At 51.1% G+C, this 25,937-nt stretch overlaps 1 protein-coding gene and 1 long non-coding RNA gene across 6 annotated transcripts in view; one reads left to right on the top strand and one right to left on the bottom strand.

Moving 5' to 3' along the window:
• The window catches only part of PIK3R6 (phosphoinositide-3-kinase regulatory subunit 6), a 49,383-nt gene that overhangs the window by 9,079 nt on the left and 14,367 nt on the right, over positions 1-25,937 (top strand). For 2 of the 5 annotated variants that reach the window (XM_059878030.1, XM_005220353.5), the window contains exons 1-10: positions 1,187-1,289; positions 11,111-11,194; positions 11,505-11,596; positions 12,298-12,366; positions 13,075-13,207; positions 13,350-13,419; positions 14,446-14,629; positions 21,859-22,024; positions 24,198-24,284; positions 25,480-25,903. In XM_059878030.1, the coding sequence (XP_059734013.1) occupies positions 1,277-1,289; positions 11,111-11,194; positions 11,505-11,596; positions 12,298-12,366; positions 13,075-13,207; positions 13,350-13,419; positions 14,446-14,629; positions 21,859-22,024; positions 24,198-24,284; positions 25,480-25,903 (1,322 nt within the window). In that variant the 5' untranslated portion in view covers positions 1,187-1,276. 5 annotated transcript variants of the gene reach the window in all.
• On the bottom strand, positions 1,524-5,026 carry LOC101904013 (uncharacterized). The gene is made up of 2 exons (XR_238670.5): positions 4,917-5,026; positions 1,524-1,971 (listed from the first exon to the last, which is right to left on the bottom strand). It is a non-coding gene; the product is annotated as an uncharacterized lncRNA (long non-coding RNA).

Below are 25,937 nucleotides of genomic sequence, written 5' to 3'. Positions count from 1 at the left end.
TATCCTCATTAGATTTTCATATCAAGGGGAGGTTGCCTTCTTCAGAGAATCTCTTCTTCTTTCTCTATGCTTTGGAACAGTTTTTTGCTTTGCTCTGCATATTTGAGATGACTTATCAGAGGAGCCATCTGAGCCAGATATCACTTTTTAAGAGCTAGTTCTTTGAGGGCTTTCTCTGTTTCCTCACTGGTTACCAATATAAGCAGTTTCTCCGAGTCTTCTAGAACCTTTTGATTTATTTTTATTTTCCAAGAAAACTGTGTGATATCGAGGATTCAGGGCTTTCTTTGTATAATCAATGTCTTATGTGATGTTCATCATTCCTAATACTGTCTCTTTTTTCTCTCTTGATTAGCTGTCCCGATCCTTTCAGAGTTCCTCTGCTTCTCACTTGGGGAGTGTATTGCTCTGGGAAGCTAACTCTGGGAGTCCCTCACTCTGGGGTCCCAGTGGGGCAGCTTGTGGTCATGATGGAGGGCTTGAGCTCTCGAGCCAGATGGTCGGAGTTCAAGTGCTCATTCTTTGACTTACTAACTATCTGACCTTGAATCGATATTTAACCTCTGTGCTTCAATTCCCCCATTTGTAGAATGGGGAGAAAAGAGTACCTACCTGACTCATTGGAAAAGACCCTGATGCTGGGAAAGATTGAGGGCAGGAGAAGGGGGTGACAGAGGATGAGGATGGTTGGATGGCATCACCGACTTGATGGACATGAGTTTGAGCAAACTGTAGGAGATAGTGAAGGACAGGGAAGCCTTGGGTGCCATGGTCCATGGGGTCGCAAAGAGCTGGACACGACTTGGCAACTGAACAGCAACAGCATCAGGTTAATATTAAAGAATGGATAGTTTGAACTCCCCTGGAGGTTTAGTGGTTAAGACTCTGCACTTCCACTGCCGGGGTGGGTGGGTGGGGCCTGGATTCGATCCCTGGTCAGGGAACTAAGGTCTCACAGGCCAAACAGTGTGACCAAAAACAAACAAAACACTGAGAGTGAAGAGTTGACAGTTTTTAAATTTTTAGAAGAGTACCTGGCACGTAGCAAGCATCATAGAAGCACTTCTTAAATAAATCTAGACGCCCCTTCCATGTGGGAGAAGCCTTGGTCCCCTGGTCTCCTTTCCATTCCACACACAGACTTTCTGCACTTTCTCACCACTTACACTGTCTCTTATTTTGCAGAACCACCTCTTTGCAGAAAAACAACCAATTTACTTTCCATTCTGCTGCCTGAGACAACCACATCCTCCTCTTACACACACCCCAGGCTCCCATGGAGAGCTCAGGTCAGTATGGCAGGGGGGAGAGGGGTCTGCAGGGTGGAGGAGGCCCCTTTTGAAGGTGAGAAAGCCCCAAGGGCTGGCAAGGCCACCTCCACCCAGCCCGGCTGGGAGATCCCCACTCAGCTGCCCAAATGTGACAGCATAGTTGAGAGATGGACATCCATGCACTTGTATGAGTCCCAGCTGCTGGCAGATCACTCAGCTGGACACTGGGAGTAATGACAGTAAAAGCCAATATGTATTGCCAAATACTTGCATTTATTTAACAAAAATCTCCATGGCACTTACAATATATCAAGTAGTGGAAACAGCACCCAACAAATATTAACTTGTTGAGAGACAGACAGCATTATTGCCTTCATTTTACAGAAGAGGAAAGTGAGAGAGGACACACAGATAGTACGTGGTCCAATCAGGATTTGAGACGGTGGCATCACTGACTCAATGAACATGAGTTTGAGAAAATTCTGGGAGACAGTAAAGGACAGGGAAGCCTTGCGTGCTGCAGTGCATGAGTTGCAAAGAGTCGGACATGACTTAGCAACTGAACAACAGCAATCAGGATTTGAACCCAGCAATCTAGCTCCAGCGTCCAGACTGTGAATGACTTCACTGTGGGCTGCCTCATGCAAACATCAGAAGGATTCTGCGAAGTAGGGATATCAGTACAATTGTCCTCATTTTACTGAAAGAGAAACAGACTCAGAGAGGTTAGATAATTTGCTGGAACCTACATAGCTGGTTGGTGGCAGAGCTAGGATTGGAACCTACGCCTGGCTAATTCCAAGACCCAGACTCTTCTCCCTGCCCCTGGGATAACAAGCAGAGATGACATCAACTAAGATGTACATCAACTAATGTTCGTCCAGCAAGTGAGAAACCACTCCTCCCACCACCAGGCATAGACTCTACTGTCATTGAAGATCCCTGTCTCGGGGAATGGTAGGGGACACACTGAGGCAGGCACAGCTACCAGCTTGTTGTCATTTCCAAGACAAGTAACCTTTCCACACCCTGCTTACCCTCGGAGAGCTTTACCCAATCAGAAGACGCTTCAAACCATGACTCCCCCAATGAGAAGAGCTTCAACCAGTGAATCACCCAATGAGAAGAAGCTTCAATCAGTGAATCCCCCAATGAGAATAAGCCTCACCAGTGAATCTTGGTGTCTCAGTATTCCTGGTTGTCTTTAACCAGCTGGGGTTTGGGCTGGGAGGATAGGGGTAGCGGAGCACTGTGAAAGTCTCCTAAATATTTCAAAATATTTCAACTTACTTTGCACTCACTTGAATTACAGTTAAGACCCACCATGCTGTGTTTTAAGAAGAGAGGTGTACTGATAAACTTTCTTTGGATACAAGCAATAGAAACCCATATGATTCATTTAATTTTCAAAAATATAGCGGAGCATGGAAGGAACGACTGAAGCACCAGGCAGCAGTAAAGACAAGGAACAGAGTGGATCTGCCACCGGGATAGGAAAAGGGAGGTTTTCTTCACTCCAGTCCATCATCCACACAAGGGTCACCCAGAGGGCGAGGAGAGCCTGTTGGCCAGCTTGGTTCTGTGCCACTCCAAGGCCAGTCTCACTGAGATTACAGTGAGTAAAGAAGGCTCCTGGGCAGGCAGGACCACCAGCATCCACTCTCAAAGATGCGACAGATGGCCCCCACCCTCCCAAAGTTCAGTGGGTGAGAGAAACATCCCCAAATTAGGATGCTTGTCTGGGAGCGCGGAAGAGTTTTCTCATCCTGACTAGGAATGCAGTTGTCCTGGCTGACTTCCCAAATTACAGTTGTTTTTTTATATTGCTCCACCTTTCTACAGTCCTCAGAGTCCTCTCATCCTAGGGTCAAGAAGAGGGGCTCCAGAAAAGGAAGATGTTTATTTTGAGGGCAAAAGAGCAGTGTTTCAAGGGCACCAAAGGTATTGCTGTTTTGTCATTCCTGAGAACAGGGGCAAGATTGCAAACCTTTTTAGAACCGTCTGAGCCTTTATTCCACATGCAGGGAAGGTGGAGGTCAGGCACAGGATGGAAGAGGAGCATGAACTATGTTACTCCAGTCAATGGCGCATCTGGGTGCTGAGCACATAAATGTCACTGAACAACTGAGGGGCTTCCCTGTGGTCCAGTGGTTAAGACTCCGAGCTTCCCCTGCAGGGGGGCAGCTTTGACCCCTGACCATCCTGACCCTGGGAGCTTCATTCTGTGTTGCACCATGTGGGATCCTTCCTTGTGGCCCGCAAGCTCTGGATCCTGTGTGCTTGGTTGTCCCACAGCATGTGGGTTCTTAGTTCCCTGACCAGGGATCGAACCCAGCTCCCTTGCATTGCAAGGCAGATTCTTAATCACTGAACCACCAGGGAAGTCGGGACCTTCATTCTGAATTCAGGGATGATTGTCCTCTGTGAACTCTGAGCATCTTGTCATTTCATTCCTTCCCTTGCAGATCAGTTATCAGATCTCCAGACTAAGACAGTGATTCTCATTAGAATTCGGTTAATTCTGTAATCCTGTACATTACAGTCTCCTGGGGAGCTATTTTAAAAAATTGATTATTAGTCCCCACCCTCAGATATCTGATTTTTTTTGTTTGGGGTGGACTGTGCATTGGCAATTTTGAAAGCTCTCCAGGTACTTCTAATGTGCAGCCAAGGTTGGGAACTAGGTGAAAAGACAACATCCAAGAGTAGGTTGGGGAGAGATTTGATTGTCTTAGGATTGCAGGGCAACAGAGAGCTGGCACTGCCAAGTCCTAGGTCAGCTTTGAATGGCCGGAAATTGAGGAGCAGACCCCAGACTAGGGGGTCCCGCTGCGGTCAGGACCCTGTCAGCTTTTCTTCTCCTTTCCTTCCTCCCTATTGTCTCTTTAGCTGTGATAACATCTACGCTGGTTGGAGAGCTGGGAACCAGTGTGTATGCATGTGTGTGGTTCGTCTCTCCCCCTTCTTTTCTTTTTTCTTTTTTTAATTTTTTGGCCATGCTGCATGGTACTCGGGATCTTAGTTTCCCAACCAAGGGTTAAACCCAAGAGTCGACCAAGGGCCAAGCCCCCTGCAGTAGAAGCATGGATTCTTAACCACTGGACCACCAGGGAGATCCTATGGGAAATTTTTTTCAGGCAACTTCATCAGGGGGATTTATTTGTGCATTCAAGCCCCAGGCACACATAGGTAGACACATGCCCACGGTTTCACCCGGGTACACCCTCTTCTTTTCCCCAGTGAAGAGGTGAATGGTCGCACATAAGATGACAGCTTTAAAGGAAGAGCAATTGGCAAAGAGAAAGCTCTGCTCCAGCAGCTCTGTGACCTTGCAAAAATCACCTCTCCCCTCTGAGCCTCATTTCCTCATCTGTGAAATGGGAAAAGAGTTAGCTCCAGGGCCCGTCTGGGTCTGACCTTCTGTGGTTGGAGAGGTGACAGAGGCAAGGGTCAGGTCTGTCCCTCTAGATTGCGCAAAACAGGGAGAACAGTATTTATTCTGCCGAACTCACAGGGCTCTGCCCAGAACCCATGAACCCAACACACCAGAGAACATTTTGTATGTCCCCGAGTCAGAGAACAGTAGCTGCTATAATAAATGACCTCAGTGTCCGTGGATCAACACAAGAAATGCTTATTTCTTACCCAGGTGGCTCCTCAATACGGGCTACAGTCTTTCAGGGACCGAGATTTCTTTCCTCTTAGGGACCATCATCATTTCTTCCAAGCTCATGGAGGACAGGACAGAGGGTTTTATGGCCACACCTGAAAATGCTACATACCACTTCCACCGCATGCCATTGGCCAGAACTCAGTCACATGACCCCCATTGAGCCACCACAAGGGAGTCTGGGAAATGTAGTCTTCTCATCTAGCCATGACAAAAATCAAATTGGTTTAACATGTACCATTGTCTTGCTACACCTACACAAGACTTTCTATGTGTCTACCTTTCAAGTGCTATTTAAATGTTAGGTATGAATAGTAATCTGGATACCTGATAGTTATATCCTACTCCTGAGTGGAGGGGAGGATAAGGAATGTTGTTTATTTAGTGGCTGTCCCGGATCAAGAATGATGTCAGAGGGAGTCCCATGGTGGTCTAGTGGTTAAGACTCTGTGCTTCCAATGCAGAGATTCAGGGGAGATGGGTTCAATCCCTGATTAGGGGACTAAGATCCCATATACTGTGTGGTAGGGCCAAAAACCGAGAAGGCAATGGTACCCGACTCCAGTACTCTTGCCTGGAAAGTCCCATGGATGGAGGAGCCTGGTAGGCTGCAGTCCATGGGGTCGCTAGAGTCGGACACGACTTCACTTTCACTTTCACTTTTCACTTTCATGCATTGGAGAAGGAAATGGCAACCCACTCCAGTGTTCTTGCCTGGAGAATCCCAGGGATGGCGGAGCCTGGTGGGCTGCCATCTATGGGGTCGCACAGAGTCAGATACGACTGAAGTGACTTAGCAGCAGCAGGGCCAAAAAAAGATAAAGAAGAATGATGACCCTGAGATATTTGAGGCATGAGAAATACTTTTGTGGGCTTAATCAACTGCAGTCCAGCTTCCAGCTCTAGTTTTCCGAGGTCAGGACAGATTCCTGTGTCATTCACTCGGGGCACCACCCCCAGCTCTTTGGTATCCTGTGAGAAGTCCAGAGGTCACAAAGTCTGGATGATGGAAACATCTGAATGTCTTCAGTCCACGGTGGCTGCAGCCCCCAGAACAGTCTGGTCAGGCTTGTGTGGTCCATCAGGAGACAAGGGGCTCCTCTGGGGACATTCCTGGACCCTGGCCAAGGTGGCCCAGGAGACCACACCAGTGGCACTCAGGTGCACAGAGTTTAGTGCTTAGTTCCCCCCATCTGAGATCTCTGCCACCACCCATCAGCTTTGTCCCAGCCAGCCCTGGTTTTCCTCCTTCCTGGGGTCCCCACAACCCTTGTGCCCTCACAGTCTTGGAGAATCTGACCTCCTACCCTCAAATTGCCACTTTCTCTCTCTTTTTTTTTTAAATTGGAGAATAATTGCTTTATAGTGTTGTGTTAGTTCCTTCTGTACAGCATGAATCAGATGTAAGTATACATGACATCCCCCTTGCTCTTAAGTCTCCCCTCCACCGCCCCCCATCCCACCCTTCTAGGTCATCACAGAGTACCAAGTTGAGCTCCCTGTGTTATACAGTAGATTCTCACTGGCTATCTGTTTTTAAACACGGTAGTATATAATTCAAAAAGACACAGGTACCCCAGTGTTCATGGCAGCACTATTTACAATAGCCAGGACAGGGACGCAACCTAGATATCCATCAACAGATTAATGGATACAGCAGTTGTGGCACATATATACAGTAGAATATTGCTCAGCCATTTTTTAATGAAATGAAATGAAATTGGGTTATCTGTAGTGATGTGGATGAACCTAGTAGAGTCTGTCATATGGAGTGAAGTGAGTCAGAAAGAGAAAAACAAGTATCATATATTAACGCATATATATGGAATCTAGAAGAATGGTGCTGATGAACCTGTTGGCAGGGCTGGAATAGAGACACACATGTAGAAAGTGAACTTGTGGGCACAGCGGGGGAAGGAGAGGATGGGTCGAATTGAGACAGTAGCGTTGACAACTATATGCCAGTCTTCTTTTTAACAAAAAGCAGCAGCCTTCAACCCATCCCTCTGAGACAATCCAGCGTGATTGTCTCGATCAGACAGCCAGGGGTCTCAAGGCCAAGGGGCCGAGGAAAGGATGTAAGTAAGGGAAACAAGGAGAGTGACCGCTCTGAAGCCCTGAAGGAGCCATGCCCTCTCTCAGGAGGGCAGCTGCTCCCCAGCCCCTGTCACTGGCACCTGGGGGAAGAATGCATGCCCAGTGTTGACAGACTTTCCAGAGATGCCAGGAATTCGAACTTTCATGCAAAATCTCCTCATTTGTAAATGTTGGGAGCTAGTTCAATTTTTTTCCCCAAAGACACTCTGCAAGCCCAAACAAGACATGTCTGCAAACCAGATGTGGACCAAAGCCTGAGTTTGTTCCGGCTGCCCAGACTTTCGAAAACAGGGTTTATTTAGGGGTTTTCTCCCCGGGCTACTGGCAGAGTTTGTTTTTTCTTTTTTTAAACTTCTCTATTTTTCTTTGAAACATAAAAACATAACTCCCTGTGCAAAACAGCAGGGGAACCTAAGGCTCCAAAGACAAAGGTTTGGCTATGCTTTTAATGAGTGAGGAAAACACAATTATTAATATCACAGTTTTAAGTCTCTTGTGTGGTCCATGTTGGGGTGGTGGGGAGAGGGAAGAAAGAAGAGATAGAACGTGGCATATTTTTAAAATAACACACCCTGTGCTCAGCGCTTCAGTCATGTCTGACTCTTTGGGACCCCCCCACACTGGCCCCGACCCATGGACTGTAGCCCACCAGGCTCCTTGGAATTTCCCAGGCCAGAATACTGGAGTGGATTGCCATTACCTTCTCCAGGGGATCTTCCCGACCCAGGGATCAAACCATGGTCTCTTGCATTGCAGGCAGATTCTTTACCACTGAGCCACCGTGGGAAGCTTAACTCATCCTGCATTAACTCATCCATCTTCATGCCAGGTGGAACTAGGTAGATGGAAGGACTGCCTGGGACAAGCCTTCTTGCCAGGCGAAATAATTTCCTTGCCAGTTTGGGGAGATGCTGCACTGCCCAGCAGAGTGGCCGGGTGGGCTAATGTGGACTGGAACACCTGCCCACTTCCTGCTCTGAGCCCAAAGGAGAGTCAGACCTGGACCTGCCCTGGGCAGGGGGGTGAGTGAGAGGCCGGAGGAAAGTGAGAGTGTCAGAGATGCTGCGCAACCCCAGGCTTGCAAGGGTCCACGCCAGAGTCACGGAAGAGTGGGTCCATGACTGTGACAGCATGGGGTGCCTTGACCTAAACAAACTCTGACTTCTGGGCTACAACCTGCTGGGTTTTTAGATTTGTCCTCTCTAACTACCCTGGTGGCTCAGATGGCAAAAAGCCCGCCATCAATGTGGGAGACCTGGGTTTGATCCCTTGGTCAGGAAGATCCCCTGAAGCAGGGCATGGCTACCCACTCCACTATGCTTGCCTGGAGAATTCCACAGACAGAGGAGCCTGGTGGGCTACATACAGTCCATGAGGTCTCCAAGAGTCGGACACAACTGAGTACCTAACACTTTCACTTTCACACCTTCGTCCTACCTACTTTCTTTTTTTTTTTTTTGATTTTTATTAAAAAAAATTTTTTTAAATTTTATTTTATTTTTAAACTTTACATAATTGTATTAGTTTTGCCAAATATCAAAATGAATCCATCACAGGTATACATATGCTCCCCATCCTGAACCCTCCTCCCTCCTCCCTCCCCATACCATCCCTCTGGGTCGTCCCAGTGCACTAGCCCCAAGCATCCAGTATCGTGCATTGAACCTGGACTGGCATCTCGTTTCATACATGATATTTTACATGTTTCAATGCCATTCCTACCTACTTTCAAAGGAACCCGAGGAGATTAAAATATATGTTTGTAAAGCAGGAGCACCCCCAAAGGAGTAAAGGAAAGAAATCTCCCTCTCTTGAGATGAGCAGGTTTTTGAGGCAGGGCCTCCATGTGGCTGTAAGTTTCCTGACAGCTCAGGCAAAAGCGGAACCTGTGGCGGTGTGTGGTTTGTACTGACAACCGGAGACTGCACTGACAACCTGAGACAGCACTCCCCTTGGTTGGAGCTGATTTTAAAGGGGAATTGATGGCACAGGGAGTGTCTGCCGTACTTCCTGTGTTGGTCCCGATCCTCCAAGAAGCAGACAGTGGAGACAAGATTGAACATGCAAGGCTTCATGTGGGGAAACACCTGTGGGACAGAAAACGGACAGGGAGCCGGTGAGGGCTGGAGGAGTGATCGCTCAGACTGTGGGGCAAGCCCAACACTGAAAGAAGGAGAAAGGGAAGAAGGGCTGGGTGGAAATGTGCTAGACTGACCACAGGCTGGGGAACCCCTGAACCAGAGTCAACCGTCCACAAAGGTTCCTGAGGATGAGCTGGCTTTAGAATCCCTGCTGCTGTCCGTATTGGCTGGAAAGTGATGGATTTCACAGCCCGACAGCCCCAAGCTCCTGGATCCCTTAAACTCCTTGTAGTGGGAGATGAGTTAGGTGCATTTTCGCAGCTACCACACTTTCCAAATGTCAGTTACCATCTCCAGAGTTTTGCCATGTCAGCGCACTGCTGTTAAAGGGAAAAAAAAAAATTCTTGACACTTGTTAAAATCCTAACGGGCTTCCCTGGTGGCTCAGTGGCAAAGAATCCACCTGCCAGTGCAGGAGACTGGGGTTCAATTTCTGGTCCGGGAAGATCCCACGTGCCAAAGGAGCAACCATGCCTGAGTGTCACAACTACTGAGCCTGCACTCTGGAGCCCTTGAGTCTGCAGCTCCCGAGCCTGCACGCCGCCAAGTACTGAAGCCACACACCCTAGAGGCCGTGCTCTGCAACCAGAGACTAGCCCCCTGGTCGCCACAACTGGAGAAAAGCCCACAGCAACAAGGAAGGCCCAGCACAGCCAAAAATTAATAAAAAAGTAAAATTATATATGTATAAAAAAAAAGCCCTAAGGAAGACTTTATTCAAGATGATTGCAATAGAGGAGGGGGATGAGGCTCAGCTCTAAATAAGGCAAAGACGTAAGGGGATTTGCAGTCAACAAACAGAGGGAGAGGTTGGTGGGTGGAAAACTATACTAACAAAGGACCTCAGGGCTGGGGGATTCTCGATAGATGGTCCTAACAGGACTCTTGCTGGAGGCAGGTTGAGGAGTTACCCATCAAAGGTGGGGAATAGAGAATTTGATAATTGAGCCGGGGCTTCTCGAATGACTGGCAGAAGGACTCATTCTAAAACTGGGCTGGGAGGCCAGGGACAGGACAGGGGCTATGCTGAGAGCCTAGCAGAGAACAAGGCTTCGAGGATCCCGAGTTTGGTCAGGGAGGGAGTCGTTGTCACCTCCTGCCATTTATCTCATGTATTTCTTTACTGCTACTGCTAAGTCACTTCAGTCGTGTCCGACTCTGTGCGACCCCAGAGACGGCAGCCCACCAGGCTCCCCCGTCCCTGGGATTCTCCAGGCAAGAACACTGGAGTGAGTTGCCATGTCCTTCTCCAATGCATGAAAGTGAAAGTGAAAGTGAAGTCGCTCAGTCGTGTCCAACTCCGAGCGACTCCATGGACAGCAGCCTATCAGGCTCCTCCGCCCATGGGATTTTCCAGGCAAGAGTACTGGAGTGGGGTGTATTTCTTTAAGTTGACTTGAAATTTTAGCCTCTTCATACTAGTTGAGGAACTAGTTACATATTTTTTCTATATATTAAAATTAGCACACAGTTTCTCAGATTTGGGGATCATCTGTGTACCACTGAAAAGTGTCTCATGGGACTTCGCTGGCAGTCCAGTGGTTAAGGCTCTACGCTTCCACTGCAGGGGACAGGGTTTGATCCCTGGTAAGGGAACTAAGATCCCGCATGCCTCATGGTGCGACCAAAAAGAAACAAGTGGGATTGTCCCACATATCTCTGGCAGTATATATACCTCGCCCTGAGATACTCTGGTTGTACAAAGAACACAAACATGCTGATCAAAAGGCTGTTTTCCAGCCCTGGCCAGGATGCAGGCTGCCAGCTCTAAGTTGATTGCTTCTGGGCTCCTTTTGAGGCTTGACGAAGAGGCTAAGGACATTCTCAGGGGAAGAGGAGGTTGTGGGGGAGGATAAGGCTGGGGCAGCTGAGCCTCAGAGCTCCCAGCCTGAAAGCCTCCCCGCCCCCACCCCCTCTACCCCCAACCCCAGATGTGGAGCTGGATCTCCAGCGGAGCGTGCAGGCTGTGCTCCGAGAGCTCAGCGCCCAGGCCCCTGCCCTGCAGAGCAACCGAGGTAAGAACCAGCAGTCCTCCGTGAGCTCTGTTGGCTCCCCCACTACCCCATCACCGCCCCAGCCAGCTCTGCCCATGCATTCTCAGGAAAGCGCCCCGACCCGGAGCTCACAGGATGAGGGGGACTTCCAGCCAAGCCTCCATCCTGCTGGAAGTCCTTGGGGCCTGCCATGGTCTCTGGGAGGGTGAGCCAGTGGGCAGAGAAGGCATCCGGGTCCTTCAGGCGGTGGGGGGCAGGGTCAGACCTGGGGCTCTGGGGCTCCAAGTCTCAGGGTCCTGTTCAGCACTGCTCCCACCCTCTCCCGGCCCAGGCATGTGGAGGTGGTCCCTGCACAAGAAAGTTGAGCGGGATCCTGGGAAGAGCCCGATGCTGGTCCGCATCCTGCTCAGAGAGCTGGAGAAGGTGGGTTCTCGCTCAGAGAGTTGGGGAAGGTGGGTTCTCACTCAGAGAGAGGGTGGGTTCTTGCTTGGAGAGCTGGAGAATGTAGGTTTTGGGGCTTCCAGGAGGGGATGAGAGCAAGAAGGGCCATGTCTGCCCATCAGCCCCACGTTCCCTGCACTCTGGTCTTTTGGTTTCTACCATATTTCTCCCTCTCCTGTACTTTCCCATGAGCAATAGTATCTGCACATTGATTCCCACTGTTTGACTTGAGTTAACATCTTTCAGAAAGAATCTCTAAAACACCACCATAAATGGAAAACCCATGTCACTCAACAGAAACAAAAAGCTCCTATAAATATAAATGTATAACTACTAAGAATTGTCAAAGTTATAATCATCCTTCTCACCACCCAGTGCTCTACACCTGGGAAAGCTGCACTCAAAGGGGCCTCCAGGCTGGGGACTCACCTGCCCTTTGCTGCCAGCTGCTGCCCCTCCCCCATGGAGGTCCCTGTTCCCCTCCCCCCACACCTGGGCTCCCGCACCTGTGTGCCCTCCCCACCCCCACTGCTCTTCTTCTGCCAGGGCAGGCTCTGGCCCCTTTTCCACACCCCTTGGCCTGGTGGGACACTGCCTTCCACCCCATCTCCCACTGGGATGAAGCAAGTCCCCCTGCCAGCCTCCAGCCCCCTCCATGCCCTGTGCTCTCTCCTGTCTTCCAGGCAGAAAGTGAGGACGCCCGCCACATCATCATTCCTTTGCTGCACACTCTAATGTACGTGCTCACTAAGGTGAGCTGGGGCTGAGGGTCTGGGTGGTCCTGGTGACCCGCAAGTAACTGGGCTGGATACCCAGGAAACACCAGGTCTCTGCCTGGCAAGCCTGGAAGAACTCTAGTACTGCCTGCCCCTACCTGACTTCCTCCCTTAGCCCTGTCCTTGCCCTGAAACACGAAGACATGAAACTGGGGAGGTGGGGGGCAGGGGGTAAAGGTGCAACCCCAACAGAGCAGAAGCGTTGGGAGGAGAGTTGATTTGCCGGAGGAACAGGATGGGGATGAATTCCCATCTTGATAAACGTGAATGGAGTGTCTTGCATGAGTGCATACTAAGTCGCTTCAGTCGTGTCTGACTCTTTGCAACCCTATGGACTGTAGCCCACCAGGCTCCTCTGTCCATGGGATTCTCCAGGCAAGAATACCTGCGTGGATTGTCATGCCCTCCCCAGGGGATCTTCCCAACCCAAGGATTGAACCCATGTCTTTTGCATCTCCTGCATCGGCAGGCAGATTCTTTATTACTAGTGCCACCGGGAAACCTGAATGGGGTGTCAAGAGGGGAGGAGTCTTAGAGATGATGGGAGAAGAAGCTAAAGGTGTAGACTTGAGAGGGAAGTGTGAGCCCAGGTCTCTGGCTCTTCTCCCATCCCATCAGCCCACCCCAGCCAGGGCCCTTTGTGACCCAGGGCTCTGGGCACCCTGACCGCTCCCTCTCACCCAGGCTACAGGCATCACAGAAGAGCTCCACCGGAGAACATATGCCTTTTGCACGAGGTTGCTGACCCTGCCCGCCCCCTACTGCACGATTGCCCTGGACTGTGCCATCAGGCTGAAAACGGAGACGGCGGTCCCAGGTGAGAGCACCCCCAGCTCCACCTGAGGTCTCGCCTTCCTCTCACGATTCCAGGCAGCTCGAAAGCTCCAGCAGCTTCTGGGAAAGTGGGGAACAGGGGCCAGAGACTCAGGGACTGGTTGGCTGAAGCAGTTGCTCTGCAGGGACGCTGTACCAGAGGCTGGTCATTGCCGAGCAGAACCTGACGAGTGAGCTGTACCCCTACCGGGAGAGGTGAGTGGCCTAATCCAGTGTGCTGCCGCCGGGAGGATGAGCCAGGAGGCTAGACGGAGAGGAGCCCCAGCAGAGCTGCTCATTTGTCCAGCCGTGGGGGATGTCCTCCAGGGGGGAAGGGACGTCCTCCAGGGGGAATGGGGTGTGTCCTTCCTTGGAGGTCCCGAAGAGCAGTCAGGTCTTTCTTCTTGGCCTGGATTCAGAGCTTCTCGGCTCATATGCAGAACATGGATGTGAGCCCTGGGCCACGCTGCGGTTCCACGGCTCCGCCTTCAGCCTGCCCTTGGCTGTGATGTAGCTTCAGGCAGCCGGGAGTGGCTCCAGGATTTAAGTAGTTCAGGCCACAATCACACCATGAGGTCTGGGCTGTGAGTGCAGCCCCTTTTGATAAGATTGAGGACACATCCGTTGCTTGTGCTGGAGAGAGCAGCTGGTGGGGTTGGGGGTGGGGCAGGGAGTGCAGAGCCTCCTCCCCGCAGGTAGCTCTGCTAACCTGGTACTAAAAGGGGCAGCCTGGGGCTCAGTGTTCATGGAAGTGCGGGGAGTGGAAGGGACCCAGAGGACCTGGCATCAGAGAGCCTGGGTGGCAGTTGGGTACGGAGGAAAGGGTGGGTGAGGCTGGTTTTCTGGTATGATGAAGGCGATGAGAGATGGGGCTCACTTAAGGTTTGGAGTTCCAGTTTCAGTGAGAAGGATATACAGTCCCTCCTGGAGGATAGCGGGGTCACTGGGGCAAAACGCTGAGGCGGAGAGTGACATTTCAGTTGGAATTTCCCTAGACAGGAGACTAGAGGGTCCCCAGAAGGACCAGGTGCCCCCCCAAAGGACTGTGCCTGCTCTTCTTTGCCACAGTCCCCACCGCTGCCTAGCGTTATCCCTCCCTAGACTTTTGAACTCGAAGCTCCTGTTTTTGGAGGAAGTAAACAACTTGGGAGGAGTCTGCAAGGCTCTGAGGGTGCCCCTCCAGTGGCCCTCCTCCCCACGGTCATCCTCATCAGCCCCTGGCCCCCCCACCTCTGCCCTCAGAGTGTTCCTCTTCGTGGATCCTGAGCTGGTGTCTCCCTCCGTGTGCAGTGCCCTTCTGCTGGAGATCGAGGCGGCCAGCGGGCAGCAGACGCCGGAGGCCTGCATGCGCCACGTGGTCTCCCACGCCCTGCAGGCAGCGCTGGGGGAGGCCTGCCATGCAGGCGCGCTGCAAAGGAAGCTGCTGGTAAGGTCACTGCCCTGCTCACCCACATCCGTTCTCCTCTGTCCGTACCACCTTTTCCCCCTTAAGCCAAACATAAATACACATTCACTAAGGAAAATTGGGGAAAAAAATGCAGATGAGCCAAGAAAGAAAATAAAAATCACTCGCACCCCTCTACTCAGTCATGTTAGCAATTAACATTTGGTATATTTCATGAATAATAATGATGGTGGCCATCATAAAAACCACTTTTTGTTTTCAAAAAATATTTATTTATTTGGCTGCATTGGGTCTCAGCTGCAGCACACGGGATCTTCTAGTCGGGGCATGCGGGATCTAGTTCTCTGACCAGGGATGGAACCCAGGCTCCCTGCTTTGGGAGTAAAAGAGTCTTAGCCACTCGCCCACCAAGGGAATCCCAGAACCAGTTTGTTGAACGTCTCTTGGGTTCCAGGTACCATGTAGACATTTTACATGTGTCACCTTAAAACACTACTACACTGTGAAATGGATGTACTTATCAAAACAGAGGCACAGAGAAGCCAATCACCTCCCTGCGGTGACACAGATAAGAAGTGGCTCTGCCTGGATGTGAACCCAGGTCTATCTGACTTCAAGCCTGTGTTTGGTTGCCTTCCAGCCCCACCCCTCCCCCATCACTGAAATATGCCATATGGAAATGTTTTCCTTGGAAAGCTGTGCTTCTAATGAGGCAGAGAATTCCCTCTCGTGAACATGCTGTCATTCCTTTAACTGGTTTAACTAGTCCCTTGTTCTTCTTGTGGGCATTTAGTTTGTTTCCTAGCTTTCCTTTCTGACTCTGCCTCTCTGACAGCTCAGTTGGTAAAGAATCCACCTGCAATGCAGGAGACCCCAGTTCGATTCCTGGGTTGGGAAGATCCCCTGGAGGAGGGACAGGCTATCTACTCCAGTATTCTGGCCTAAAGAATTCCATGGAGTCACAAAGAGTCAGAAACGACTGAGCGACTTTTACTTTCACTGTTCACTAGCTTTTCTCTCTGACTCAGCCTCAGCCCCTATCCACAGCCAAGACCACAGCAGATAGACATTCTCTGGCCAGGGTGGCCCCAGGTGCTGGATTTCTTGGGCAGGGGAGGATGCCAGAAGGGCCAGTCGGAGTCTGCACAGGGTGGGGCAAGGTGCCGGCCCTGGGGAAGGTGGATTGGCGGGTGGCTCTGTGGTGCAGTGCTGCCGCTGCAGAAGGGGCTGGCTCCAGAAGAGGGGTTGCCCTTGAGGGGTCCACGATCCTCTGCTTGTCCTGCCCCAGGAAGTGGGTGTCTGTTCTTTCTTTGCCCGTCAAAACACACTGGAGGCATTACTCTTCCTCCTCTTGTGTTCCATTCTCCGTATCCTGAGCCCTACATCTTTGTCCTTCCTTTGATGCGTGTCTTTTGTGTTCAGTTCACTCATGTCTGACTCTTTGCGACCCCATGGGCTGCAGCACACCAGGCCTCCCTGTCCATCACCAGCTCCCGGAGCTTGCTCAAAGTCATGTCCATCAAGTCAGTGATGCCATCCAATCATCTCATCCTCTGTTGTCCCCTTTTCCTCCTGCCTTCAGTCTTTCCCAGTATCAGGGTCTGTTCTAAGGAGTCAGTTCTTCACATCAGGTGGCCAAAGTATTGGAGCTTCAGCTTCAACATCAGTCCTTCCAATAAATAATCAGTGTTGATTTGCTTCAGTATTGACTGTTTTGATCTCCTTGCAGTCCAAGGGACTCTCAAGAGTCTTCTCCAATACCATAGTTCAAAAGTATCCATTCTTCAGCACTCAGCTTTCTTTATGGTTCAACTCTCACATCCATACATGATTACTGGAAAAAACCATAGCATTGACTAGACAGACCTTTGTTGGTAAAGTAATGTCTCTGCTTTTTAGTATGCTGTCTTGGTTGGTCATAGCTTTTCTTCCAAGGAGCAAGTGTCTTTTAATGTAGTAGCTGCAGTCACCATCTGCAGTGATTTTGGAGCCCCCCCCCCAAAAAAGTCTGTCACTGTTTCCACTGTTTCCCCATCTATTTTCCATGAAGTAATGGGACCAGATGCCATGATCTTAGTTTTCTGAATGTTGAGTTTTAACCCAACTTTTTCACTCTCCTCTTTCATGTCCATCAAGAGGCTCTTTAGTTCTTCTTCACTTTCTGCCATAAGGGTGGTATCATCTGCATATCTGAGGTTATTTATATTTCTCCTGGCAAACTTGATTCCAGCTTGTGCTTCATCCAGCTTGGCATTTCTCATGATGTACTTTGCATATAAGTTAAATAAGCAGGGTGACAATATACAGCCTTGACGTACTCCTTTCCCAATTTGGAACCAGTCTGTTGTTCCATGTCCAGTTCTAACTGTTGCTTCTTGACCTGCATACAGATTTCTCAGGAGGCAGGTCAGATGGTCTGGTATTCCCATCTCTTTAAGAATTTTCCACAGTTTGTTGTGATCCACACAGTCAAAGGCTTTAGCATAGTCAATGAAGGAGAAGTAGATGTTTTTCTGGAATTCTCTTTCTTTTTCTATGATCCAACGGATGTTGGCAATTTGATCTCTGGTTCCTCTGCCTTTTCTAAATCCAGCTTGAACGTCTGGAAGTTCTCAGTACGCATACTGTTGAAACCTGGCTTGGAGAATTTTGAGCATTACTACGCTAGCATGTGAGATGAGTTCAGTTGTGCAGTCGTTTGAACTTTCTTTGGCAATGCCTTTCCTTGGGATTGGAATGAAAACTGACCTTTGCCAGTCCTGTGGCTACTGCTGGGTTTTTCAAATTTGCTGGCATATTGAGTGCAGCACTTTCACAGCATCACCTCTTAGGATTTGAAATAAACCTTAAACTGTGTCGGCTGCTTTCTGTCACCTTTTCTCTAAAAGCACCATCCACACCATTCCTTTGTGGTTGCCCACTGCTTGGACCCGCTGAGGGCTCTCGACTCACTTCTCCCACCTCACCATCTGGACGTCTCTCTTTCTGTAACAGTCCTTTTGGGGATTCACTGCACACAGCTACATGATGGAGGAATGCACCCCCAACTTGTACCTAAGCCCCAGATTTATTTATTTAGCTATGCTGGATTTTAGTTGTGGCATGTGGGATCTACTTCCCTGGCCAGAAATTGAGCCCAGACCCCCTAGTGGGGGTGGCTTTTAGCCACTAGACCACCAAGAAAGTCTCCCCAGGCTGGTTTTAGCACAGACACCGAAGGCCCCTACTGTGGGCTGCTGTCCTGTCTCCCTGCACTCAGCCATGGCTCTCAGGGAGAGGGGAGGGGAACACTGACCAGCCTTCCTGACCAGAGTTCATCAGCTGACCCGGCAGTCCCCGTGCGGCCACCTGCGGCTCTGCAGATGGTTTCTGGTCACCAAACAGGCCGTGGTCAAGTCGCCATTTTGACACAACAATGTCAGATACGTCAGTGTTGCAGGAAGCGGGATCCCTTCCAGGGTCCAAGAGTGGACTCTTGTCCAACGCTGGGAAATGAGTAGTCCAAGGAGACACACAAGCTTACCAAGCAAGAGACTATTGGGAAGGCACCAGGTGGAGAGCAGTAGGTAAGGGAACCCAGGAGCACTGCTCTGCCATGTGGCTCGCAGTCTAAGGTTTTGTGGTGAGGGGGTTAGTTTCGGGGTTGTTTCTGGCCAGTCAGCTTGATTGGCCCATAGTCTGACTCAGGGTCCTACCTGGTGGCACACGCATCTCTCAGCCAAGATGGACCCCAGTGCAGAGGATTCTGGGAGGTTGGTTGTCTCCACCCTGTTTTGGCCTCTCCTGAATTCTCCTGGTTAGTTTTATTGGGACCTCCTGCTGTGAGACCACTTAGGCAAGCAGGTCTCATCCTGCCTGGCCAAGGCGTGTTGTTTCAGCCAATGGTTCCCGAACATAAGAACATTGGCTTTTGTTTCTCAGTGATGCAATCAATAGAGCATCTCAGGCCTCACTCCATGACTGAATCAGATGCGCCTGGGGCTCAGGGATAATTGGCTTAGGAGTGAGGCTGGGCAGAGTCTGAGGGCATCGAGATGGGGAAGGATTGGGAGGTGCCCGGTCAAGAATGGAGTGGGGTTCAGAGCTGGAATTAATGGGTGCCTGCACTATTTTGCTACAGAAAAAAAAAAAAATGCTGAAAATGAAAGCTGTGTTTTTTTTAAGCACAGTCAGCCTGTTATGCCCTCTCCCTCACTTTATCAGAGTGTCCATTTTAAGGAATAGAGAATGGGGGGAGGGGCCAAAGAAGTGCCAGAAGAGACATAGGGACTGCATCATCAATCTGAAGTTAGAGACCCTGAGAAGCTTGGAGTTAAGGGGTCCTCAAGGGCCCCCTGGCACCCCCCACCCATTCTGGGTGCACCCAGACTGAGGCCTGGCCTGGGACGGCCCACTCCCTGAGACCCCAGCCTCCTTACCTGGAATTCTGCTCCTGGAGAAGCTGTAGGGATCCCATGTCCAGTCATACCTGCTGGCTGGAGGACAAGTGGGGCCTGGGAGAGGTGGCCCAGCCAACCACAGTCTGGTGGCTAGGCCATATCTGGCCAGCAGACCACATCCTGTCTGCGAAGGGCCTGGTCCAACCCTCAGGTAGGGAGTGGGGGAAGTAGACTGGTCTCCCCGCATGTCCACAGAGTCAGCTGACAAGGCCTCTAGGCTTGAAGGTCAGCTTGGGACGACAGTCTGTCTCTCTGACACACTGCACCGTGTTCTGCCTGCTGGAGACGGGTGTCCAGGTGGGGCTGCCCCGTGGCAGGTATCCACAAGGCTTGATCCTTCACTTCCTTTACGCCTTTACTCAGAAGTTACCGTTCACTGAGGCTCCTCTGGTCACACTATCTAAAACTTCAGCCCTCCCCTAGATTTCACACCCACTCCCTGTTTTATTCTCATTACTGTTATTTATCATACTGTACATTTCACTAATTTTGTTTATTATTTCCCCACCCCCACTCATGCTCACATATGAAGAGATGCACTATAATATAAGCTGGGCTTCCCAGGTGGCTCAGATGGTAAAGAATAAGCCTGCAATGCAGGAGACCCAGGTTCGATCCCTGGGTTGAGAGGATCCCCTAGAAAAGGAAATGGCAGCCCACTCCAGTCTTGCCTGGAGAATTCCATAGACAGAGGAGCCTGGCAGGCTACACAGTCCATGGGGTCACAAAGAGCTGGACACGACCGAGAGACTAACACTTTCGCTATAAGCTTTCACTTTCAGTATAAGCTACATGGAGACAGGAATTTTTAAAATATTTGTTTGGCTGTACCGGGTCTTAGTTGCCACAAATGGGATCTAGTTCTCAGACCAGGGATCGAACCTAGGCCTGCTGTATTGAGAGCTTGGAGTCTTAGCCACTGGACCACCAGGGAAGTCCCCAAGACAGGGATTTTTATGTTTTGTTTACTACTGTACCCTGGAACTTAGAACAGTGCCTGGCACCTAGTGGGTACTTGGTAAATATTTAATTAATTCACTTATAATTAATTTGTAAGATGAAGCAACAAGATGAGATGGTCCCCAAGGTCCCTTCCAGCTCTGATTCCTTGTCCCTGTCATCACTTGTGTTCACTCAGTTGATCATTCAGCAGGAATTTATTAGAACCCTCAATAGTCAGAATGACCCTCTGTCCCTGAGCCCAGGAAGTTAAGACTTTGCTCAGCAGACCCCTAGCACGGAAGAAAGAACAAGTCCTGCAGTGCCCACCTGTGTCGCTTCTTTGGGTCCCGCATCCTCAGTGATGAGCTGGGATTAGGTGGGGAGTAGGGAGTAGGACACAGCCTGAGAATGGTGATCCAGGGTGGTTGTCAGGTCAGGGCAGCAGGACTGTACCCCTGGAGACGGAGCCTGCGGTGCTGGAGAGCGTGGTGCTGCTCTTTCAAAGAGGGAGTAATTCTTTCAAAACCTGTTTCTATTAAGGGGAAAGGCTCTGGTGCTTTACCCTTAGCCTCTTTTTTTGCTTTTAAAGAATTTTTTTGATGTGGGCCATTTTTAAAGTCTTTATTTAATTTGTTACACTATTGCTTCAGTTTTATGTTCTGGTTTTCTCACCCCGAGGCATGTGGAATCATAGCTCCCCAACCAGAGATGGAACCCACACCGCCTGCTTTGGAAGGTGAAGTCCTAACCACTGGACTGGCAGGGAAGTCCTCCCCTTCAGCTCTTTAGCACTCGCTAATCTACCTTTTTCAAAAGAGAAAGCAAGCTTCCAGCTCTAAAGCCTTGGCAACCCATAGTACCTGGCTAGAATTTAATAACAGAACTTTGTGATCATTCCCTGGTGGCTCAGATGGTAAAGAGTCTGCTTGCAATGCAGGAAAGCCGGGTTCGACCCCTGGGTCAGGAAGATCCCCTGGAGAAGAGAATGGCAACCCACTCCATGATTCTTGCCTGAAGAATCCCATGGACAGAGGAGCCTGGCTGGGTACAGTCCATAGGGTCGCAAAGAGTCAGACAAGACAGAGTGCTTAACACTTGTGACTAATATATTCAGCTTGCTGCTGCTGCTAAGTCGCTTCAGTCGTGTCCGACTCTGTGTGACCCCATAGACGGCAGCCCACCAGGCTCCCCTGTCCCTGGGATTCTCTAGGCAAGAACACTGGAGTGGGTTGCCATTTCCTTCTCCAATATTCAGCTTACTTATTTTCTATTTATGAGAAGTGACTGTAGCATTTTTACTTAGAGCAGCAATATAAAGTTTCCTTTTGATATAATTTTGAACCAAAGAAAAAGTGCACCGATTTAAAGAAAAGTAATGATTATAGGTGGTATGTCAAGACAGTATAGGAGTGACAGATGTTTAGGAAATATGCAGCAAGTGATGTATTGAGCACCTACTGTGCCAGCAGATGTAATAGGGCTTGGGGAGCTGTAAACGAAACAGACAAAACTGCCACCTTCCTGGAATTTACATCCTAGTGACGGCAGAACAGTGATCCAGATGCTTGGTGACATTCCGAGCAGGGTGGGCGTCAGTGTCATCCCTGCCCCCCTGGGTTCCTGGTCGCCAGCCATCCCCCCACAACAGGAAATGAGGGGCCGAGGGGAGCCCCTCCCCCCAGTTGCAGAGAGCATCAGGCAACAGCGGGTCCCTGGATGTGGGGAGCAGAAGCTATCCTGGGGAATCTCCTCCAGGTGTCGGGGGCAGAGGGGAGGTGCCACCAGGCCTTGGGTGCACCTGCAGACTGGGAGGAGCAGGGGCGGGAGGTGCTGGGCCAAGGCTCAACCTCTGATGCTCCTTCTCGGCAGGCCAGCTCCCGCCCCGCCCTGGAGGGCTATTTCCACGCCGTGGTGACAGCAGTGGAGCAGATGGCCAGAGAGCCCAGCCCTAGCCGAGAGGGCCACCTGGAGAGGCTGGAGGAGATTTACTGCTCGCTGCTGGGGCCGGCGGCCGCCGCCAGGGGGCGCTGCGGCGGTAAGAGGCAGGCGCGGTGAGCTGCGATTCGGGCACCTGCAGGGGGCGCCAAAGAGCAACTCTAAACCAGCCGGGAGTGGGCCAGTGTGGCTGAAGCTGGGGTGGGATACACAGCAGCTTCCAGGAGCCTAGGGCCTGAGGATGCTCAAGAACTTGAAGGTCTTGGGTTAATATGAAAGTGGGTAATTTGGTCATGATAACAGCTGACACCTACTGGGCACCTCCCTACACCCCAATTGCTGTTCTCAGCAGTTTACATGGTGGTTTAGATTCTATGACGTGTCCAACTCCAGCGACCCCATGGACGCTAGAATACTGAAGTGGGTTGCCATTTCCTTCTCCAGAGGATCTTCCTGACCCAGGGATTGAACCTGGGTCTCCTGCATTGCGGGCAGATTCTTTACCGACTTAGCTACAAGGGAAGCCCTTGAAACAGTTTGCATAGATTAAATCAATTAATCCTCACAGTAAATTACTTATGAAATAGAAAGCATTATCTCCATTTTACAGATGAGAATACTGAGTTAGAAAGAGGCTATAAATCTTGCCCACGGTCACCTACCTCCTAAGTAGCTGAACTGAGATTCAGACACAGGCTGTCTGGTTCTTAGGTGTGTGGTGTTAGTTGCTCAGTCATGTCTGACTCTTTGCAACTCCCTGGACTGTAGCCCACCAGGCTCCTCTATGAAATTCTCCAGGCAGGAATACTGAAGTGGGTAGTCATTCCCTTCTCCAGGGGATCTTCATGACCCAGGGATCGAACCCAGGTCTCCTGCATTACAGGGGAATTTTTTTTACCATTTGAGCCACCAGGGAAGCCCATCAGTATCTTATAATAACCAATGTGCTTCCCATGCAGAGGTCACAGGTTCAATTCCTGTTCAGGGTACTAAAACCCCACATAGCTCTCAATGCAGCAAAAAAATAAGTATTCTGTATGCTTCTGATTACCACATGGAAATGCCTATTCATAAAGCTCCCCATCCACCCAACCCTATGCCCAGTCCCAAAGCTGGGCCAAACTCTGGAGCAAACCTGGCTTTGCTCTTCTCGGGTACCACATGCTAACTCAGAGGTAACTCTGCATTGGCAGGACAAAACCTGTCTGGACTGTCCCCACCATCTCTGCCATATCCAGACACCTGCTTCCCACCCAGACTTGCCCAGCACATCTTACTGACCAGCCAGCACCCCCGTTGATCCCTTGCTTCTAGGGGGCAGCATAAGACAGTGGTTATGGGCACCACATCACGGGTAAAAGCATGGACTCTGGAGCCAGACTGCCTGGATTTAAATTCTGGCTCTGCCCTTCTTGTCTGACCTCAGGCCAGTTACTTAACCTCTCTGTGCCACTGATTCCTCCTCTGTAGCGCAGATACTATTCCCTGTGACCCTGGGTCGCTGGTAGGACCTGGTGAGATGACAAGCGAGGTGAGAACAGTAGTAAGTGTTCCATGAACGTGGGTTGCTCTCCCCTGAGGAAGCTGCGGCCTCGTTCTGGAGGGAGCCGTGCTCTGGGGAAGTTAAACCCGAAGGCTGCCCGTTAGGTGTGCCCAGTGTGCAGCCAATAAGGTCTGGGGAGGGAATGACTCCCAGGGCTGGAGTGTCAGGAAGCTTCTGGACGGAGGAGTGGGGATCAGCTGGCCCTGATCTCATCCCTGGATGCAGGCTTCCCACTGCACTTAGTACTTGGCCATGAGTCCGTAACATCCCCTACAGGAGCAAACGTTAATGGAGCATCTATTGCACCCAAGCTGCTAGAGAAGACCCTGAGAAATCCAGAGGCCTCTCCCCCTGGTCTGCTCGTGGACAGTGGGAAGGGCAGCGTGGTGGCAGCAGGGCTGGGGGTGGGACCGCAGTGGGAGGGGCCAACAGCGGGAGAAAGGGTTGGGAAGGATAAAGTGGGCTGGCTTGAGAAGGGTCCTACGTTTCCAGCTAGGAAGTTTGCAGGAAGCAGGAGCCGCTAGGTGTGCTTGGGTTGACCAGGGGTGTTAGCTCCGATGAGCTGATGGTGGCAGAGAGGCAGGGGAACTCAGCAAGGCCAGACATGGGAGGGAGCGGGTCTCTGCCATTTCCTCTGGGCCCCCTGACAGGGGCTGGGGGCGGGAGCGGGGCAGAGAAGACTCCCACAACCCTCTCCTCCGTGGTCTCCACAGCCTGCTCCTTCCTTCAGGTGACTCCCTCCAGGACGAGCCGCTGAGTGTCCCTCTGCCCAGCCCCCGCATCACCTTCCACCTGTGGACTGACGAGGAGCAGCTCTGTAAGTGCCTTGGACCTCCACGGGGAGCAGGCTGGAAATAATGGGGGATATGCGTGTGCGTCTGTGTGTGCATCTGTGTGTTCATGTGTGTGTCTCTCATGCTGGTGTCTTTGTGTGTCTGTGTGTGCACTGTGTGTGTATCTGTCTCTGTGTATATCTGTCATGTGTCTGTGTGTGTGTTCATGCCTGTGTGTGCCTGTGTGTGTCTTTGTGTGTCTGTGTGCATCTGTGTATGTGTCTGTGTTATCTCTGAGTGTCTGCTTGTGCATCTGTTGTGTGTGCCTGTGTGCATCTTTGTATGTCTGTTTGTGTGTGTGTGTCTGTGTTGTCTCTGTGTGTCTATGTATCTGTTGTGTGTGTCTGTGTGTGTGCTCCTTGCCCCTTGAGTTGTCTGCAGAATCTGAAAAGCATTTTCTCTGTGTCAGAGCAGCCCCGTGCATTAGCCTCTGGTCACGTGTGTCCAGAAAGTTCCACACACCATGTTGATGCCAGTAGACAGTGCATGCCCTAAGAAGGAGGCAGGCACCAAAGAAAGCTGTGGTTCCTGGAGCAGGAGGGGGCCCACACTTCCGCTCCATGCTGGTGTCGGTACCCCTTCCCCACCAGGCCCTGCTCTTCTCAAGGGAGGGGGAAGTCAGAGGGGCAGGTTGTGGTGGGCAGTGCCAGGCTGGTGAACCAAATTCCAGGTCCACACAACCCTTCATGCGCTGGGTCACCCTAGACCGGCTCAGTGCCCTCAGGCCCTCAGTTTCCTCACAAGCAACAAAATGAAAGGCGATTGGAAAAGCCCGGAGGCCTCTCCAGGAGCTGATGCTCTGTTGTCTGTGTCCCAGGGAAAGCTGCAGGGGAGTAGGAGCATGGGAGGGTGCTCGTGAGCCCACCGGAAGAGGGCTCCAGAGTTCAGAGGCAGTGCGTTAGCCGATGTCTTTGCGGCAGGACTTCTCAGAACCTTTTAAGAGATGTCTTTGCAGCAGGACTTCTCAGAGCCTTTAAGATGTTTACTCGTGGTATGAGTATGTGGGGTTCTTAGTCTCTGTTTGCTACATAACCTCTGTTCCTTCTCGAAACATCTCATGGGGCTTCTGTTCAGCTAACAAGTGTGTGGGAAACATGGAACCACCAGCCTCGTGGGTGAGGCCCACCCAGCCTGGTGTCCCCTCTCCATCCTGACAGTCCCCTTGGTCTTATGTCCCAGGGAAGGAACTGGTGCTCTTCCTACGCCCGCAAACCCAGCTGCGCCTCAGTGCAGACTTGGAGGCCTTGGATCTTCAGGGCCTCCTGCCAGACTGGGAGTTGGCCCGGGCATCCATGCTGTCCACTGACAGTGGCATCGAGCGGGACCTTCCTTTGGGGGCTGATGAGCTGCTGGCACCTGGCAGCCCCGAGGCAGAGCGAGCCGGGCTGCAGCGCAAAGGGGGCATCAAGAAGCGGGTGTGGCCCGCGGACATCGTGATGCCCGGCAGCTGGGATGGGCCCCCAGGGCTGCACCGGAGGACTGGCAGACCCAGCGGGGATGGGGAGCTGCTGCCCGGCGTCTCCCGGCTGCACACAGCACGGGTACTGGTGCTGGGGGATGACAGGATGCTGGGGCGCCTGGCCCGGGCCTACCGCAACCTCAGGTAGGGCCCCAGAGGGCGGCTGGGGACGGTCGGG

This window comes from Bos taurus, chromosome 19, assembly GCF_002263795.3.
Source record: "Bos taurus isolate L1 Dominette 01449 registration number 42190680 breed Hereford chromosome 19, ARS-UCD2.0, whole genome shotgun sequence".
Lineage (NCBI taxonomy): Eukaryota > Metazoa > Chordata > Mammalia > Artiodactyla > Bovidae > Bos > Bos taurus.
The sequence above is the reverse complement of the archived record's forward strand: the minus strand, read 5'-3'. Positions and strand labels throughout refer to the sequence as shown.